The sequence below is a fragment of the Taurulus bubalis genome (assembly GCF_910589615.1).
Source record: "Taurulus bubalis genome assembly, chromosome: 17".
NCBI classification, from domain to species: Eukaryota; Metazoa; Chordata; class Actinopteri; order Perciformes; family Cottidae; genus Taurulus; species Taurulus bubalis.
The window spans coordinates 19,496,939-19,515,496 of record NC_136605.1 but is presented as its reverse complement, the minus strand read 5'-3'; the positions used below and the strand labels follow the sequence as shown (position 1 = coordinate 19,515,496).

Here is an 18,558-nt window from a genome sequence, read left to right as displayed (position 1 = left end):
AATCCCTGAAGCCTCAGCCAACATGTCAAAGTTCTCTCTAGTGGGTCAGAAAACAACGTGACCTTCAGACTGAAACTTGTTTAAACTCTACAAGTCTTTATTTATAACCCGGACATTTTGATATTAATTTTAACTCGACATGTCTGCTCCTCCTGTACAACAATGAATATCACAGCAGATACACAGAAATATACAGCATGTGTATTTATTGATCTATTTGTGAGAAATTATACATTGGAACCACATTGTGGAGCTGGAAGAAAGAAAAAAATAAAATATTTAAACCGGGGTTATAGCCATGTTTTATATTTTGTTTACATCCGAGCTCCGAAATAACATTTTCATTTAAATACAGGCAAACACGAGACGCGGCAGCTTGACGTCAACGGACAGAAGAGCTGACGGGGAGGAAGTGTGGGCATGTACTTCCTGTTGTGGGTCACGCTGGGGTCAACCTGTGAGAAACACACAAACCTCGATGAGCGACTGCACAGGAACAGAACATGTGTCAGACGGTGAAGAGAAAACGAGAGAAACTTGCCTCTGAACTAACTCTACTCATAAACGTCCTTCTTGTCTGCGATGTATTGTACAATCTCCTCAGGACTCATCAACTTCTCTGCCTCTGCGTCGGGGATCTCAAAGCCTGCGGGAGAAACACAATAAAAAGGTAAATCGCAGGCTCACGTTTTCGGTAAAGATGTACTTGAACACACCACAGAAAAACAGCTTCGTGCCAAAATCAGTGCGTTTACAATGGAAACCATACATCTCTTAATCTGGGGACTTTATATATCTGATAAACGCAAGTCTTTAAGTGCTGCAACTAACGATTGTTTTCATAATTAAATGTCCTCCAACGTCAATAAATTGTTGACATCACATTTTCAGTTCTTGTTGACATCGTTTGATGAGTTGCATCGTCCAAAATTTAAAAGATTCAGTTGGAAATTATAATATTACAATTTTCTCACATTTGAGAAGACCCAAACACGAAGGTTTTGGCCCTGTCACTTAAAAAAGAAAAATGGCGGAAACCATATTTCACAATCAGAATTGTTGCAGATTATTTTTCAGATGATCGAGTAATTAATCAACTAGTCTTTGCAGCTCTATTCCAACACTTCTTAAACTAAATAAGAAATAAATAAAGCATTTATTTGAAAAAGACAGTCACAAAGATGAATTTTGAGATGTGATTTTTTATTTTTATTTTTTAAAAGGGACAGACCAAAAATAAAAGGAAAACGGTCGTAACCACACAGCCTCTCAGTTTTAGGTGTGATTAAGACGTTACTGTTCACCTCGGACCAACCAGCAGCCTCACAACATGCCGACTCACCAAACTCGTCCTCCATGGCCATGATGATCTCCACCTGGTCCAAACTGTCCAGGCCGAGGTCTTTCATGAAGTGGGAGGACGTCTGCAGCTGCGCAGCAACGAGGAAGCGAGACTGGCGTTAGAAACATGTCTCACAACCGCTGACATTTCATCTCATAGACGACGGTTCTCTCCCGCTCACCTTCTCGGGGTTGATCTTGTCGTAGAGCTTGAGGACGTACAGGACGCGGTCTTTGATGGTTTCTAGGGTGAGGGGGGGCAGGTCCCCGTACTGTCGGCACAACACGCCCACTGAGGGGATCTGAGGAAGAGGAGGTCACGGAGATGCACACAGAGGGCGAGCAGGCGGCGGTCAGAGAAACACATTTTATTCTTGTTCTCAATCGCTTCATTAAAACATCTTAAGCATGTAGTAACCTCAGAAATGATTTCAGACGTCTGACGAAACCCATTTAAAAACAGCTATTGACTGAGACGAAGGAACTGGAAGACTAATAATCACATATGCGACCCCTTGCGTTAGTCTGTAACTGGAAGTTTGTGTAGAGCAAAGCTGGAAACATCACTCCGTACTGACATGACTTTATCAGCCATGCATGCAACACAACTTCAAACTCCTACTTACAGCCTTTAAAGCATCTAGTATTGATCTCTCAGATTATCTCAACTTCACCACTGACCTGAGATCAGTCACAACTCTTACGCACACTCAAACAAACTTAAGTTGAATCTTAATATTAGTTACTGCGTCAGTCTCTGGGGTTTATCACTCCCTTTAGGTGGGCGGGCATTTATTATTTCAATTATTCTAAAATGGTTTTGCCTTCATTTAAAAAAGAAAGTGCTAAATAAGAGATTGGGTGCATTTATTTTGACACTCTGGCTCAGATTGCAGTTTCAGTCTATAATATTGTTTGCCCTGTAGCTTTATTGTCATAGCAGTAGCTATGCATTCGGTTTAAAGACCTATTTAACTCACCTACCATCGTTTGGGACTTTTGATGCAATTTTGAGCTAACTAGGATCATTAATATCCCAACCAAATCCATCAGAAGCTTTAATTTACAACACACTGAGGAAGAGCTGCTCAGGTAAATAACGGCACTACATCTTCACAGAACAAGGATTGCTGCCACATTAATGCTTTGGATCCTGCAGCATATTTAACGACATGTGCTATTTATTTGTAACTTGACAACATCTTGACTGTGGGACACATTAACTAAAGTAACATGGAATAAACTATATAATTAAACATGCTGCAGGCGCACAGAAAAAAAACACAGTAATTCAACTAAGCTAGCTAGCTAACACAACACTAAAAGTTCAATGCTAAGCAGCATTAGCTTAGCTCGTGCAGAATCAGCTTTAAGTGTTAAAAGGAGATTATGTTGAAGTGTTGTCATCTAACTGAAGGCGAGACGAGAACAACAACACACATGTGTGTCAGTGAACTCACTAACTTTGCAGCTCGCGAGCCAACAAGCAAAACATGGCTGTTGTGTAATGAACTAAATAAACCGTTCCCAGGGTCCGTGGACTTTCCGTCCGAAAGTCACCCTGACATATGTTCCCTTCGTGGTGAGATAAGCTACTCGCGTGCCGTGGTGAACTTGTACCGGGCTCGTCTGTAACCCGCCCGGGTTTGAAAGGCGTCGGTAGGTCACAGCAGCGAGCGCTAGGCCGCAGACGGTTCAATGTTACCGGAGACTCACCGGGCGCAGTGCGAGCCACCGCGTCCTCCGGCTGCCGGCGGCGAAGGAGACGGGCCGGTGAGGGGCTGCCGACGGGACCGCAGCGGCTCTGGCCACCAGGTTGGCGGAGGAAAGCCTCAGCGAGGGCCGGGCGAGCGTGCGGACGCACTGCTGCAGGACACGAGCCGCCATGACGGAGGAGGAGAAGTGACTGTTTGCTCCCAGCGTGCAACGCGAAGAAGGAAACGGGAATCAAGGGCTCCGCAGTGCGCATGCGCGCAACTGAAATCGTTTGGTTTGATTTTTTTTTTTTTTTGCGTGTTTGTGTGATTTGTTAGTTACTAAACAGACTATCCCAAAAAAATGTATGAAGATCAATTTGTGATAGAAGGTCAAATAGAAAATCGCAGAGGAAGTAAGAGGATTCAACCCAGAGGAGACCAATCGATAACAGAGTCACATTACGGATTAGCTGTTGGTAATTAGGTGATTATTTTTACCAAATGCCCTCAAGGAGCAGAATAATTAAACACTTAATGTAACTCTAATGCGATACAACTCAAATATAAGTCATATACTAAATAACTTTTTCATGTGTTTGGCTAAACGAAATCCATCGATTATTTGACACTCTACTCCAATTGTCTGAATCTACATTCATAGAGTCGGCCGAAGAAGAAGAAGCTGAGCGAGCTGACAGCAACACAGACAAGAGGGTTATTATTACTGGATTATCGCCACTATATTAGCATATATTATATTTATTCTCAGTCATGGAGTTGTCTGAAATACTGTACAACAAAGCAGAGTACATTGAAACGGTAATGTGTTTGATTTTCATCCGTTGTTAGCTAGCTAGTCGCTTGCTATTTAGGTTAGCTAACCGTAGCTAAACAGGGCGTTGGGCTCTGGATAACTGACATCATTGTTTCTGTCTCTTTCTGTCGTTGTTTATTAGGCTTCTGGTAACAAAGTGAGCAGACAGTCGGTGCTCTGTGGAAGTCAAAACATCGTACTCAATGGCAAAGTAAGGGAGAAAAACCCAAAGAGGCACCAAACTGATTTATGCAGTTTTCTGTGAGGACAGTTATGTTGTCATCAGTTTACTCTGTCAGCTCACATTGCATGCGTGTGTTCTCTCCTCCAGACTATTGTCATGAATGACTGCATCATCAGAGGAGACCTGGCTAACGTCAGGGTGGGCAGACACTGTGTGGTGAAGAGCAGGAGCGTCATTCGACCACCATTCAAAAAGTTCAGCAAAGGGTAAAGCATCCTTCTTTATTAATGGCAGATAGATTTTCCTGTCAGTCACTGTGTACAACAGGGTACTTGTCTTTGTGTTACAGATTTGTTTTGTGTCCCACATTTCTTCCTCTCCTCCAGGGTGGCGTTCTTCCCGCTGCACATCGGAGACCACGTCTTCATCGAGGAGGACTGCGTGGTCAACGCAGCACAGATCGGTTCCTACGTCCACATTGGCAAGAACTGTGTCATAGTAAGTGGAATGAAAACACACACACACACACACACAACCAAGCACACAGGAAACACGATGACGGAGAGAGCGAGGACATAAACAGAAGCAGTGTCTCCTCTTGCCTCTGGTGAAACAGTCACATGATGGTCATGTTCAGATGATCGGTGCTCAGGAGGGATGTCTTGAGCAGAAACAGACCTGGAATGGAACACAACACATTTGATTCATTTTGTTTAATGTCATCGCAGTTTTGCTTACAAAACATTTAATTAGAATTGTCTTGTTAGATTACACAACTGAAAGAGCAGAATTTATGATGGTTATTTAAACAAATAAGTCTGTTAATTGTGCATAATTACATGTCTTGATTCTGGTTTCTAAAGTGGATAATTGTTGACAGTAAAAAAAATAATATACTGACTTTTGTTTTTCAATTTACTAGTTCATTTTTTAGTAATACAAACAAAACAATAGCCCTAAAAGGATCACCAGGTAACTGTGCAGGACATTATTTATTACATAATCTATTGTGACGTTTTTTCTCACACACTATATTAAAATGACATGTAAAAGGACATAGTATATAGAATGTCATAGTAACGTGTACCAGTAAAGACGGCATAGCATAGTACGTCATATTAAAAAGCAGGAACTCGGCATACTCTTTTTTTTTTTTTTTTATCGCTGGAGTTTTGACAACACTGCTGTTCTTAAAGAAGTAGAATACAACACAGTGTGAACAGCTTCTGGAGCCAAATGTATATTATATAAATCAGAAATGGCATTTATATGAACAATTCAAATAAAAAATATACCTCTATTATTACTGGAAAGGTATATTGTTATGAATTCACCCTATATGTATATACAAATAATACTCTTATGATTATGATGACACATAATTGTTGGTAAAGATGGGATTCAGTACAACAAATGTTTTTTAAAGTTGTGTAGACTGAGTTGTATGTCAAAACTGAAACTAGTTCCCTCGTGAGAACAAATCTCCAACTTAGCCCAGTTTTCTGAGCACTATCAGGACGCTTTCTGCTCCATTGTTCTGAACAGCCAGCATCTGTTGTTTCCTTGTTTTGTGTGCAGGGTCGTCGCTGTGTGCTGAAGGACTGCTGCAAGATCTTAGACAACACGGTGCTCCCTCCCGAGACCGTGGTGCCGCCTTTTACCGTCTTCTCCGGATGCCCAGGTCCGCTGCGCCACACAAACCTGCACCTGACTCCTCCCCTTTCTGTTCACCCGTCACGTCCTTCACCTGTGTTCGTCTCCCTCTCTCAGGTCTATTTTCAGGAGAGCTCCCAGAGTGCACGCAGGACCTCATGATCGACGTAACCAAGAGTTATTACCAGAAGTTCCTGCCTCTCAGCCAGATCTGAGTCCTGCCTCAAAACCTCTGTCTGCCTCTGTCAGTAGGATCCACACCCTCTCCAGACAGTTCCAGGTCTCTCACTAGACTTTCTCTGCCCCAAGGACAAACATTTTGTCCTTTTAAGAACATTTATATGATTTTACAGTAGGTTTATAGCTGCAGGAGGCAATTGTGCATGTGCGCAGCTCCAAATTGCGACGCGAGTCTTGAGAAAAACTTTCCTAAACTGCTCACGTTTACCGCCCAGAAGCTCGAGGACCTCGGAGCGGCTGCCGATAATCACAATCTTCGTTGGTGAAGATGAGGAGCTATGGGAGGGAGGAAGAAGTGTGCAGATGTATGAACAACGCTTGTAATATACTGTAAGACACCCGTGGACCAAAGCAACAGCAGTTGTGAGTGAGGATGTTGGCTGTACATGTGCGTCCCTCAGGTCCACATTTCATTTTGGGAAACGCAGCAGGAAACTTAAATTAAATCAGCGATTTGTGAAATGTGTTCTGTTTTATTGTCATTTTATTTCTACGGTTGAAGAACTCGTTTGCTTTCTCGTTCACTGGCTCACGGAAATCGTCATAAAACCTATTTAATACAGTGTGGATTTTTATTTTGTTTCAAAGGATCAACTGCCCCCTGTGTTTAGCCGAAGCCAACACCGAAAACAGTTCAATTAAATAAATATAAAAGCTTGAAAAACCAACTTATGTGGACTCGGCTCTGTCTTCAATATAAAACTGTAAAGTACACATGGATGTGAAAATGAGTCATTCACAGAATTAGCTTTACAAATGTTCTACAAGTAAAGAAATCTACTGTTAGACCTCAGGACACACCGCATGTTTTGGTCAGCAAAAACATGACTTGTTTACAACTTTAGGCTAACTGCTAGCCATCACTTCTAGCCATCACTTCTAGCCATCACCTGTGCAGTTCTTGTAAATAAGTTGTGTTTACATTATTTCCCCCCCCCCTCACCAAAACAGTGTATCCTTGAGGTCTAACGAGTGAATTGATTAATCTCATGATGTGGAGATCAGATGTTTATCTAACTTGCTCCTCTAGCGCCCCCCAGTGGCCTGAAGCAGGACCCAGACCAAGAGAACTTCTGTGATCCTGAACAGCTCAGTTCAGAAACTAAGTCACAAACTCAGAACCCTCCACTCTGAGAAGTCTGAACAAAATCCCCATCAGTCCCACAACAGTTAACAGCTCAGTTTCCCTTCACCCACCTGGAAATGTCAACTAAATGCAATGACCTGTGCAACGTCAATGATATGTTTGTTTATTTTTTAACCTATAGGGAGGTCGAGCAAGTTCTTGAGTTCACACCAAATATTTGCACAGTGACGGAAAAGAAAAATAAAGCTTCCTAACTTTGCCTGAAAATGTTTGCTTTGTTGTTTTTTTTACTCTCAACTGATGATGCAAAGAAATGTGACTCATCCAACGTTAAAGAACTGCAAGTAAAGAGCTTAAAATGTCTGTTTATTAATAGAGAACCCTAATTATTTAATTAAGCAAATGCAATTATGAAATAACCAAACATTAAACATTTTGTTAAATGAAACAGTCTGTCCAATTTCAACTCAATGGTTTTATTTCTTTTACAATGTGAACCACATATATCATACCAACAATTAAATGTTAAGTATATAGATTAGCCATTTATTATTTTTTTAAACAAATAAGTATCAAGAAACTGTTGATAATAGTGTTGGCTCCAGAGACACGTGGCATGAGTCAGCCTTTTGAAACAATGTGGATGAAGGCCGGCGACTCCGGGGAAGAAAAGAAAAACACTAAGTGCCCCCTCCATTATAATCCAGGCTAGTCGATGGTCAACGCTGCAGGTTCAACAGTGGGATTAGTCAGACGGCACAATCCTGCTCACAGACAACTCTTTAGTCGGGCCTTTGGGGAAAAAAAAATAAAGGATGGATCCTTTGTCTGAATTTGAGTGCATTTTTTCCTGTCAGCAGACACGTCACATCTTCCCTTTAACTGACTAGTTGTCATGCAACAGAAACACTGAGAGGTTAAACCTACTAATTTGTAACAACACGTGTCATTTGGTTTCAGTCGAGAATGCTACCGATGCGGAGTGTTAGACACACAACAGTGAGTAAAGTGCCGGGACGAACTGAAGAGCGCGTGGACGAGCGGTCGGGTCCTCTGGGTTCACGGCATCGTGAAATTCCTCCATGAGCGCGATGCCGAGTCTAAAGCGGTCCGGTGGACTCGAACAGGGACTTTTTAGGCTGCCGTTCCTATTCAAGAAACACGGATCCTTCCTATGTTACATTTTTCACTCTGCCTTCGCTGGATGAAGCAACCCAGAACTTACAAGACGAAATAGTTTGCTTTTTTTTTGCTTTTTTTTTTTTTTTTTACAGAAACGGCTTTAAACCAAGGCCGACATGAATCCTCACCGGGAACTCCTTCGCAGTAATCAGAAGCTCGCCGGAAGCAAAATCAAATCTCACTTTTCCAATATAAAATGTTTACATTTCCATCCGCCTAACTCAGTGGTTTCACTTGTACGCAAGAACAAACTCCTAAATGCAGAACTCTTCAACAAATCTCAGCCGGGGGTCCTTCTCTTTCACCGACAAGCCAGCAATCGTGTGTGTGTGTGAATATAAAAGTCAACCTCTAACGCAAAAATGAAATCTGTGACCGAAATGTAACAGAAGTTAAAAACTGGCATGCTTTTTACAACTAAAGAAAACCCACTTTCCAGGTCATAAAAAGGTGAAGGGATGTGAAAAAAGGAGGAGGAATCCATTGAGGTCTCACAAGTCGGCTTCAGCGAGTGTTTCAGGTACAGTCGGGAGGTTTAACTTACTGTATCACTACAGCCGGGCATCTTTGAAATAGTTATAATTGGTTTGATAACTAGACAACTCAAGATTCCATATTTATAAATAATTTACAATTTGTTAGGTTCCTATGCTGAATGAAAGCATATTCCAACAATTTGAGTTTCATGACGCCCACAAACGCTCCGAGATTTAACTCCAATAATCTTTCATGAAGACTTAGAAATCTGTGCAGTTCCAGTTTCTACGACTTTACAAACTGCAAAATGTACCCAAAGTTCTGACTCGTGCGATGTCGGTGTCTCCTCCTCCTCCGTTACAGAAAGATGGAAAGGCAACAACAATTTCAAGAAAGAAACGAGCCCCGAGTTGCATCGTCCTGTACCGAGTAGAATCACACCCATCCACGTCGTATTAACGCACACGCCCCGACACAAAAAGCAGACGGCGTCCCAACACCCGATCAGACACTCGGTCCAAAAATGGCTGCCATGCTTAGCGGGTCTGTTGAGACGCTACTTTTATAAAATATTTCTGTGACTTATGCTTCATTTACAGCACAGAATATCTTTAGATGCATTTGTATCCTTTTGTCAGGCGGGGAACGACTCGGATTCTTTGAACACAAGTGGAACTCGCGCAGATAAAACCACTCCACGACGTGATCGTGTACTTCTGAAGAGTTGCTGGGTCCATTTCCGGTCGTCTCCAAGCAGCGACCTTTAAGTAATGTGTGGGCAGGACGAGGCTACGACTGGGATACAACGGAAGAGCCGATTTGTTTGCATGAGTTAGGAGGTGAAAGCTAAGTGCAAAAATCCTTATTGCAACTCATCAGAATTATCACAAGATCACATAAAACAGCAGCTGTTTTAGTAATAAGACTAAAGGTAAAAAGAGGGAGAGGTCTGTTTGACAAGCTGAGTACACAAAGAAAATTCATTTCCTTTTCCATTATCTTCAAGAACAGAACAAAAAAAAGTGTTGCAAGAACGCAAAAATCAACTCGGCTATAACTGCTGCAAACAGTGGCAACAAACCAAGAATTGTAACACTGGTGGTTGAAGAACTAAAAACAAAAAAGGGGACGACCGGCTGAACTAAATTAAGCCACAGTTGAAGCAGAGCCGTTAGCAGAGAATAGAGTTACTTGCCATCGACCTTGTAGCCAGAGACATGTGACCGGCTACAAGCGGCAGATGAAGCCGGGTGATGCCACAGATGTGCTTCCTGCTGGGCGAATTAGCTCCGCCCCTGACAGGCGACGCCAGACGAGAGCTGCAATGATGAAGAAACAAAATTAAATTAAAAAAAAAAGAGCAGGTGGGTTGGTTTGACGCAGAGGCGAGTCTCTGGCGGGAGTTGGGTCCGACATTTGGCGTGCAACTCGGTTCACTGAGTGAGACGATTTGATCATGGCCCTCACTTCCTTATTAAGGTGGTGGGTGAGGATGGGTGAGGTTCAGGGAGGGAGGGGCACACGTGTGTCGAGGATCAAAGCGGCTCGTCGCGCAGCACAGTGCATGTTCGCCCCCTTTGAGGACTGTCGGCGTCCCACAATGAGTTGGTGACTTCCTTCGTTGTCTCCTGTCCAGGGCGGCAATGTCTGAGGAGCGTGTGATGTCGTCCAGAGCTCCGAGTGTCACACACAGTCTCACACACACACACACACACATTAGGTGTTCTGATTGCAGATAAGTGATTTGTAGTAATAGTGTGGGGAAAGGAGACAAGGAATAGAATTCGTTCAACATTTGAATACACCGAACTGAGATCCCGGTTTTCATTTTCAGGCCGGGTTCTTTTGCACAGCGAGGCATCCGAATGTCTGCGTGTCCGTCCGTCCGTCCCACATAAGCCCATCCATCCCCCGCTCTCCTCGCCTTGGCTTTGAAGGCGTTTCCCCCCCCATCCCTTCACGCACACATAGGCAGGCAGCAGATCAGATCATCCTGTTGCGTTTGTGTGTAGGGGAGTCTGTGATGACGTCACTACACTGGGTGGAGTTTCGTTTCCTGGTTCCTCCCCCTCCGGCAGAGGCGGAGCCTGTAGAGTCCAGATGCAGCGCCATCTCTTCCGAGATGAAAGTGTTCAGGTCGACGTCTTGGAGCCCGTTGCGCCGGCTGCGGCACACCGGCCCCGAGCCGGAGGAACCGCCTACGCCGGCAGCGCCGCCGTTGCTGCTGCTCCCGCTCACATGTGTGGGAGACCCTGGAGCACCAGAGCGCACACTGATACTCGCCATGGCGCCACTCAGACCTGTGGAAGGACGAGGAGGCGGGACAGAGAGGAGAGAGCAGAAACAGACAAGGGGGGCATCAGTTGGAGAACTAAGACAGATAAGCAGGCGACTGCATGGAAACCTTGATCACATGAGTTTAAAAAAAGAAAGAAAATGACATGGACAACTGTCAGTCTGGTAGCAGCTGCAACCATCTGTCGCCATAATTTACCGACTTTGCCATGTGGCGAGAACGAAGGCTACACGTACATCAATGGGGTCTTTTGAGTGAACCAACGGTGACTAACCAAGGAAGCACAGTGTGGGCACATCAATCCAACTGTCAACATCATATTTGTATTACCGATATAAGAAAGATAGTTTGGATAATCGGCTTAATCGCCCTCTGAATTTAATATTTAGTAACAGAATATACTGAGGTGTGATTTGGTGGATTACGTTGTTGGAATATATTCTATTGATTTAAAATGGCAATGCGCTGACATGTGGTTTATGACTGGCCAGGATTACTTTGTTAAATGAAACTATTTGCAGGGTAAAGGCGATCTTAAAGTGTGCAAGTTAATTTCATGAATGGACGGTTACGTGGCCGGATTATTTGGGAGAGGCCGTGCCAAATTGGAAAGTCTCCATGTGTTGATAGTTGCGTTGAATGCTTGAAAGAGAACTTTTATGCACTAAGTGCCAGACAACAATAACCTATAAATTCGTAATTCGGCATATTTAAACAAAAACAAACAGCTACCTACAACCCTAACTAGTGTATCGTCTCCAGTTAGATATTAAAATGAGAAATAACAGCTTCAATCGCTGAAGAGCTGCGTTTAAGTTCCTCGACGTCATACTTCTTTTAAACAATGTATACTGAAGGGGCTTTAGAAGTGAGTATACGCCATGCAGACAGAAAAGTAGTTATACGTCCTAAGCCTAAGATTACGTTGCACAAAGTAACCTAAATCTTTATGAAATAAAGTCCTTTTCCGACATTAGCCAAACACAAAAGATTCATCACTTGAGGTGTCTCGACCATACAATATGCAGGTTATGCAACAAACTGGCAACCAGGTTGTGAAGAGAATGCAATTAAAAAGGGGGATACTAAAGCAACATCTAGTTTCTGAATGTTATCAATAGCACCTTTAATATTAGACCTAATTTAAAAGATGCACGCCACTTCCTTTTTCTCTCAGACATAACCAGTTGGGCGCTATTGAAATGAGTAACGAGGTTAAATGTTCCTCTTGTGGGAAAGGAGACAGCAAAATAACAGCTCTTTGACAGGACATCATTTGTCAAAAGTCACTATTTTATTTCAGTGTCTGTTTCTGTCTCCATTTTGGATTTCAGAAGGGAACGGGAGTCAAGTTCAAGCCTCTTCACAATTACATTGACTCAGCAACAAAACTGTAGCAAGAGTTCTGTTGGCAACTGTACCTGTAACCTTACAGGAGAGGTGACAGGTGTAACTCCCAAACTGACCCAATCAGGAAACCATATCCATCTCCCAACCGTAACAATAAAAATGCTGTTGAAATGGTTCAGTACATTTTGTTCTGTATTCCTGATGCAGCTTTCTCATTTTGAATTAGTTAAACGCCTTTCACACACCAAGGTTGTGTACATGAATAAAAATCAGTGAATTTGATCATCTAAAAGAGTCACAGGGGGAGTTGACAGAAGTGTGAATCCAGATCCGTCCACGTAAATGAAATGCAAATGGATTCTGATAACTGAGAAAGGAGACACGCTGAAACCACCTGACACAGACTGAACTTGTGTTTCTGTAACCTAAAGCGCTAAGTGCCTAACATCATCCACCCCAACCTCAGTTACCCTTTCAAATGTGGGGACCTTCAGAATATACATTTGTACTGACAGCTCACCAGAAACACCAATGTACTGCAGCTGCATATTTAGAAACCAGGGTCACTGACAAACTACTCTACTTTTGAATAAGTGAAGCATATGTACACACACACACGAACATGAGGCCTGTTTTCACCACTGACCAAAAGCACAACATGCCCTTATCTCTGAGCCACATTTGGTGGAGGACGATGACTGAAGGACAAGCAAGAGCCCTCAAACACACACTCTCACAAACTAACTTTCTGTACTTGGTATCAGACTTAAACACAATATGTTTTTCTACTCCAGGTGACAACCTGTATATTAGTAAACGAGCCAGTTGATCATTTAAAAAAAGGTCTTCATATGAAATACCGTAGCTCCCAACCAGTCAACAATACATTGCCAAACCATAAATCGGTGGAATCAGTAGGCCCCACCCACACTTTGAAGAATCTAAAGAGTGAGCATGCCCACACACACACACACAACAATATTGGTTGTCTATTCTGGCTTTAAAAGGTAACAGGACAACAGATTATATCCAACAATGTAGCTTCCCCTTGGGTTGTGACTCACATGTCTGATTAGGTGGCTGAATGACCACTAGTGAGTGTGTAAGGTGTGAGCCAGGCTTGCACTTTACTCACCATGCAGTGCTATAGCCTCCCTGAAGGGCTGGAGGTCAGTTTCCACAGATGAGCCAGTCTCAGCTGGTGAATTCGCCCGGCTGGGAGCCACCATGGCCAGCCGGGGATTGGCCCTGCTACTCCTGTGTGGTGGTGCTTTGCCGCACAGAAAACTGATAAGATCCTCCCTACGGATGGTTCTCCGACGCTTTTTCACCCAGGCCAACATGTCCTGCAATCCAATAAAAGTCAGTTAAACAAGATTTAATGTCATCAACAAAACCCAATGTGCACCACCGCCCTTTCAACGTCTCTGTTGTGTAAACCTAATGTAGTCTGTAAGCACCGGTTTCATAAATAAACAAATATGACAAGGAGGTGTAACATCACAATTTGTCCAGATACAAGAGAATGGAGGTTCCTCACAAAAAGGTAACAGAGGAACAAGACCAACCTTATGGCGGCGTTGGTGGCCTATCTGGATGCCCCGATCGAAGCTTCTCTGATGGGCCTCAGCACTCTCTGTGAAGGCGACAAACAATTATTATCATGGAGTCTAAAGCCAAGCAAATATGCATGCTACTTTTAACAGGGACAATGTTGTAGTCCAATAACAGTAATCCATAGGAAGTCTTAGTGTAATGGGTTACAATCTTTAGTTCTGTATGTTTTGTTGAAAACATAAAAAAAAACAAGACTGGCAGCTTTGAAATAAACAGAAAATTACTTCCAACGGGCGCCAACTACCCACCACTCACTAGCACTAGGTAGACTGACAAATTAGGTCCAGTACAATCTCATTCTTACTACAACAAACAACCTCTGTTTCGCTGGTGAATTCCTGACATTGTTATAGACATTTTTCTTTTTTAGTCTCGTTTCTTTTTAACCCGTCTTTCACTGGCATACAAAACCCTACAAGCTCTGTGACAGACAGATCAATATGGAGCTGAAAACTTTGACTGGGTCTGTTCACCATTTAATGGATGAGTTGGATGGGCCTATCAACAACAACATCTACATGTACAATGATAGTCAGCAACAGTCCATACTGCTGAAATGAGGCACAACAACAACAGAGGCTTGTTGTTGTTGTGTAGTTTCAGATCAATATATTCCGCTCAAAAGGCACAAGGACAGAGATAAGAGGGACGTGGTTAGATACCTTTGTAGAGGTTGGTTACTGCTGTTGCAGAGTTCTGAAATGGCACCCACAATGACAGACCCTGTTGATGGCATACTCTGTCTGTGGAAGGGGGGCAAAAAGGGGGGGATGTTTGGTTTCTATTCCTTACATGTGGCTGGAATTGAAAAGCAAGCACTCGTGATTAACGTGACCAAAAGGACAACAAATCAACATCCGAGAGGCCCAACAGCGTGGCAATTACATGGTTGAGGTGAAGATAATTTTTATTCGCCATTTTGTCTTTGCGTCTACAATTGCAGGGACAGGGTTTGGCATAAAAATAACTGTCAGCCAGCGCTAGATGGCCAGCTTGGCAGCAGCTTGTTTAGCAAGAAAGCACCGACACACCAACTTATCTGCCCTCTCAGCAGTAAAGTTGCAAAGCCATGTCAAACACGAATAAGCCTAACAAGTCGAGCTCCGTCGGCGTGGACACATGTATAACGTCTAAGGGCATTGCCGTCGTATCTTATTGTACACAAACCATTATTTCCACCAGCGAACCAATACTATCCTCGCCATTTTGTGATTATAATGCTGGCGACGCTTTGCTCAACAAACTGCTCCCTCGGTGGCGAACAGGGCGTTTAAACCCGAGAGCACGGCTCTGTGCCGTTAACTGTACGTCTCATCCCGACAGCTAACCGGGTCCGGTGTGACATACGGTAACACCGAGGATACAAGAGACTGTCATCTGGGAATGTCGCGTAGCTACGATTGTTGTGACCGTCGCCATTTTGTAACTAGCCTGGCTAACGTTACGTTAGCTGTCTTAACTTGGTGTCAACACCCATCTCATTAACAAGAGGTATCCGTGTTAACTTAAGCTACTTTGAATATGTCGGTGAAACTACATGTGGCTGTTTAACAATCAAACCAAGTGCATCAAACCGGATTATAGTTCAGAACTATTTTTTTCTCCCCCACCAGCTAGCTAAATTTAGCATCAGCTGTAACCGTTACCCCAGCTAGTTAGCGTCCAACGGTTAGTGACGTTAACGTTAGTTTACAGTAACGGGGTTTCTAACCAGCAAGCCAACGGGATAACGTTACTGGCGACGTAAGTGACGTTATAGTTGAGACGAACAATCACAAGATATACAGAAAGCGCGGTCTTGAACCTTTGTATAATTGTGCCACGGCAGTGGCCGAGTTCTGGAAGAGGTGCCACAGTTTATCCTGATCGTTGTCGGCCTCCTCCTCGCTCGGCTCCCTTTGCTCCGCTTCGGCCAAACACTGCCGCTCCCATTTTGAGAACCAGTGCTCGGGTCCGTGTTCCTGTATCTCCGAGTCTCCGTCTTCCTTCTTCTCCTCCATTTAATGCACCGAAACTCACGGAAATGCGCTTTTAATGTGTTATTATATGACTATCTGTACACTGTATAAATAATTATGTGAGTAAATCCATGAATAATGTTTTCTTTTTTAATATTTCGCACTACAGTATAGCGTTGGACCCTGTTCCTACCACCATCTGTGAAGATAAGCTTAGCTAACTATTTTTTCCTAGTCGCCGACGTCGACATATATACAACGCAGACTACCCTGTTGAGCGCTACATCCCGCCTACTAGACCTAAAGCCAAATATTATTGGCCACATGAGCGTTGTAGGTTGGGCTTGAAACATTTACTCTGAATCTCATTGGCTCTTAAATACGTACGTCACAGCATTGACACAAAAGAACCACAGTGAAAATTCCTCATTACTCAAGCTTGCGAGAGAGTTCAAGTAGGTTTTGTCGTGAAAACTGTTGTTATACAATATAATATACATATTTTTAAGTTTATCGTCATTATAATACTCTTTTGTGAGCTGACTCATCGACTGAATTAATTATGAACTTCTATTTTCTGACAACAGAAAAAACAACCTCTAATATATTAGGGAACACATATCAACACTCTCCAAGTCCATATATATATACTCTCTGGTGATAATTCACTCATGAGATCCAAGTTTTTGAAATCCTAAAAAAAAGCAAACTATTTATTTAATAAAGAACACTAACCGAAATATAAAATTAGATGAAATACACATGGGTGCGTGAGTCATTTAAAAAATACCCATCTGCGACGGTACTCAAGCCGAGTCCTGGCGTAGTTTTGTATTTCTCCACTGCATGGTGCTATTTACTCAAGATCTGAAGGCTTGTCTGTTACAGCCACGGTCTGGTCTCAGCACTGCAGATACAGACCGTGAACACTGCCTTGGTAAAGGAGAATTCCTGATTGGACGTAGGTTGTGCTGCACAGTGGCAATACCCAATTATATAAGAGTTGGTTTAATTTGGTTTAAATTGATTTCAGCTTTCATTGCTATATGACATTATTAATTTGTATGATAGCTTGTATTGCTGCAATTTAGTTTGTTGCTTGTTTATGTGTGTGGGCTAATACAAATAAATAACATATACATTTCTCCACAGTAATTGCTTCCATTTGTTGAGTACTTTCTTAACTAATATTGTCACATGGGTCTCTCCGTGAATTAGCTGAGAATGGTCAATTATGAGAAAGGTCGCAGGGTATTTTGGTGGATGGATAATTTATGAATTGTCGATGTGCTTGACTTAAATTAGTACCTAAAGTCCAAATTTGGTATCATTTAAATAAAGTGTTTAATCAATGAACAGTACAATAATACAAAACAGAAATATTTCAAAATCAAACAAATAATTGGATATATATACATAAAAAAAAATGTATGTACAAAGTAAAGAAACCGAAAATGAAAATGAAAGGAAATAACACAACACATGACAGAGATCAACATAAATAAATGAATAGATAGGAGACTTGAACACATTCAATTGGGAGCAGTCTCACTGTTTTGATTGCCTTTTTGTTTTGTGGATATTTTTTTATTTTGTATTATTGTCTTGATTGTCTTCTTTCTTTCTTAATGAAGAGATTAAAGTGAGGTTTTACTTTGGCAAAGTTAAACTTATAAACGTAAACCGTTGCAACAATTTGAATGAGATTGTTTAAAAAAATACACTTTTTGGAGTTTGTAGGTAATTCTACAAATATGTTGCCCACTGTTTACAGGTATGTATACATTTCCAAAACAGTTGGATAATTAAGTATGGGAATTGTGCCTTGTGTACAGTTTAAATCAAATGTAATTTAAAAAAAAGGTTCTAGCCGGATGATTTCAAAGACATGACCTTATTTGACAAAAACTGGTTTCCAACATTAAATGCTCAATAATGCTCAAATTGCCTAATATAGTATTTGAAGCGAAAAAGGCTCTGCAGTGTTATCACCAATTAGGATTAGCAGGCCTCTGGAAATTAAAAGTACATCACAAGATCAGGCTGTATAACACTAAATACAATCATATACATTAGCTCAACTAAAAATAAATAAATAATTAGATGTAGTAAGTAAATCGAACAAATTAGGGTGAACAACATTTAATAGATGCCACAAAGCAGCAAAGTGCTACCACCATCAGATCAGGTGTAGGTCCTTTATAATGGAAAATAGACTATAGAAATTCTGCAGCACAGTGCATTGGAGTGAAACCAAAAATGCATTTGTGTTTTGTGAACATTTGTTTGTTTTGTATTTTATGTTTTATCTAGTTTAAATTGGGTTTATACTCACACATAAAACTTATAATTGTTCATGTTTTGCATACACCATTTACATTTGCAATCATAACTGAAGCTGTTCAACGTTGCTCAGTAAAAAGTTAAGTATTTTTTAGCAGTTTAATGGCGAGAAATATGAGGTACTTCAACGTGCAGTCACAAGTATTCAAGGCCCCGCCATTTCTATAATTTTCAATCATCTGATAATTGTTGTTGGTACTTAGGTTTATGCACGCGCCTAATCCCTATCATTTTACATGGATGTGAACCTGGCCGGGGATGGGCCAGTGTTTAGATCTCCATGCGGATGTGACATTTCAGAGAAGAGCGCGACCGCCAT

The 18,558-nt window shown here is 42.1% G+C and overlaps 3 protein-coding genes across 3 annotated transcripts; 1 reads left to right on the top strand and 2 right to left on the bottom strand.

The window, feature by feature from the left end:
* Nucleotides 1-189: 189 nt before the first annotated feature.
* Nucleotides 190-3,228, bottom strand: ndufab1b (NADH:ubiquinone oxidoreductase subunit AB1b; the record flags this gene model as incomplete). Its single annotated transcript, XM_079233023.1, has 5 exons — nt 190-455; nt 542-646; nt 1,343-1,430; nt 1,524-1,643; nt 3,058-3,228. 4 exons carry the CDS (start codon nt 3,226-3,228, stop codon nt 555-557), a joined length of 471 nt encoding a protein of 156 aa, XP_079089149.1. The 3' UTR covers nt 190-455; nt 542-554.
* Nucleotides 3,229-3,752: 524 nt separating this feature from the next.
* On the top strand, nt 3,753-6,588 carry dctn5 (dynactin 5). The gene is made up of 6 exons (XM_079233348.1): nt 3,753-3,857; nt 3,995-4,063; nt 4,184-4,302; nt 4,423-4,534; nt 5,615-5,717; nt 5,807-6,588. The coding sequence occupies exons 1-6, from the start codon at nt 3,810-3,812 to the stop codon at nt 5,902-5,904; spliced, it is 549 nt and encodes a 182-aa protein (XP_079089474.1). The 5' UTR covers nt 3,753-3,809; the 3' UTR covers nt 5,905-6,588.
* Nucleotides 6,589-10,658: 4,070 nt separating this feature from the next.
* hapstr1a (HUWE1 associated protein modifying stress responses a) lies at nt 10,659-15,938 on the bottom strand (the record flags this gene model as incomplete). The annotated part of the gene is made up of 5 exons (XM_079233767.1): nt 10,659-10,975; nt 13,457-13,667; nt 13,890-13,957; nt 14,601-14,681; nt 15,743-15,938. 5 exons carry the CDS (start codon nt 15,936-15,938, stop codon nt 10,659-10,661), a joined length of 873 nt encoding a protein of 290 aa, XP_079089893.1.
* Nucleotides 15,939-18,558: the final 2,620 nt, after the last annotated feature.

Excerpts from the sequence above, each read along its gene's own strand:
- dctn5 (XM_079233348.1), top strand. The coding sequence starts at position 3,810 with ATGGAGTTGTCTGAAATACTGTACAACAAAGCAGAGTACATTGAAACG. Across the intron at positions 3,858-3,994 it reads AAGCAGAGTACATTGAAACG|GCTTCTGGTAACAAAGTGAG; the intron begins GTAATGTGTTTG and ends GTTGTTTATTAG. Across the intron at positions 4,064-4,183 it reads ACATCGTACTCAATGGCAAA|ACTATTGTCATGAATGACTG; the intron begins GTAAGGGAGAAA and ends TCTCTCCTCCAG.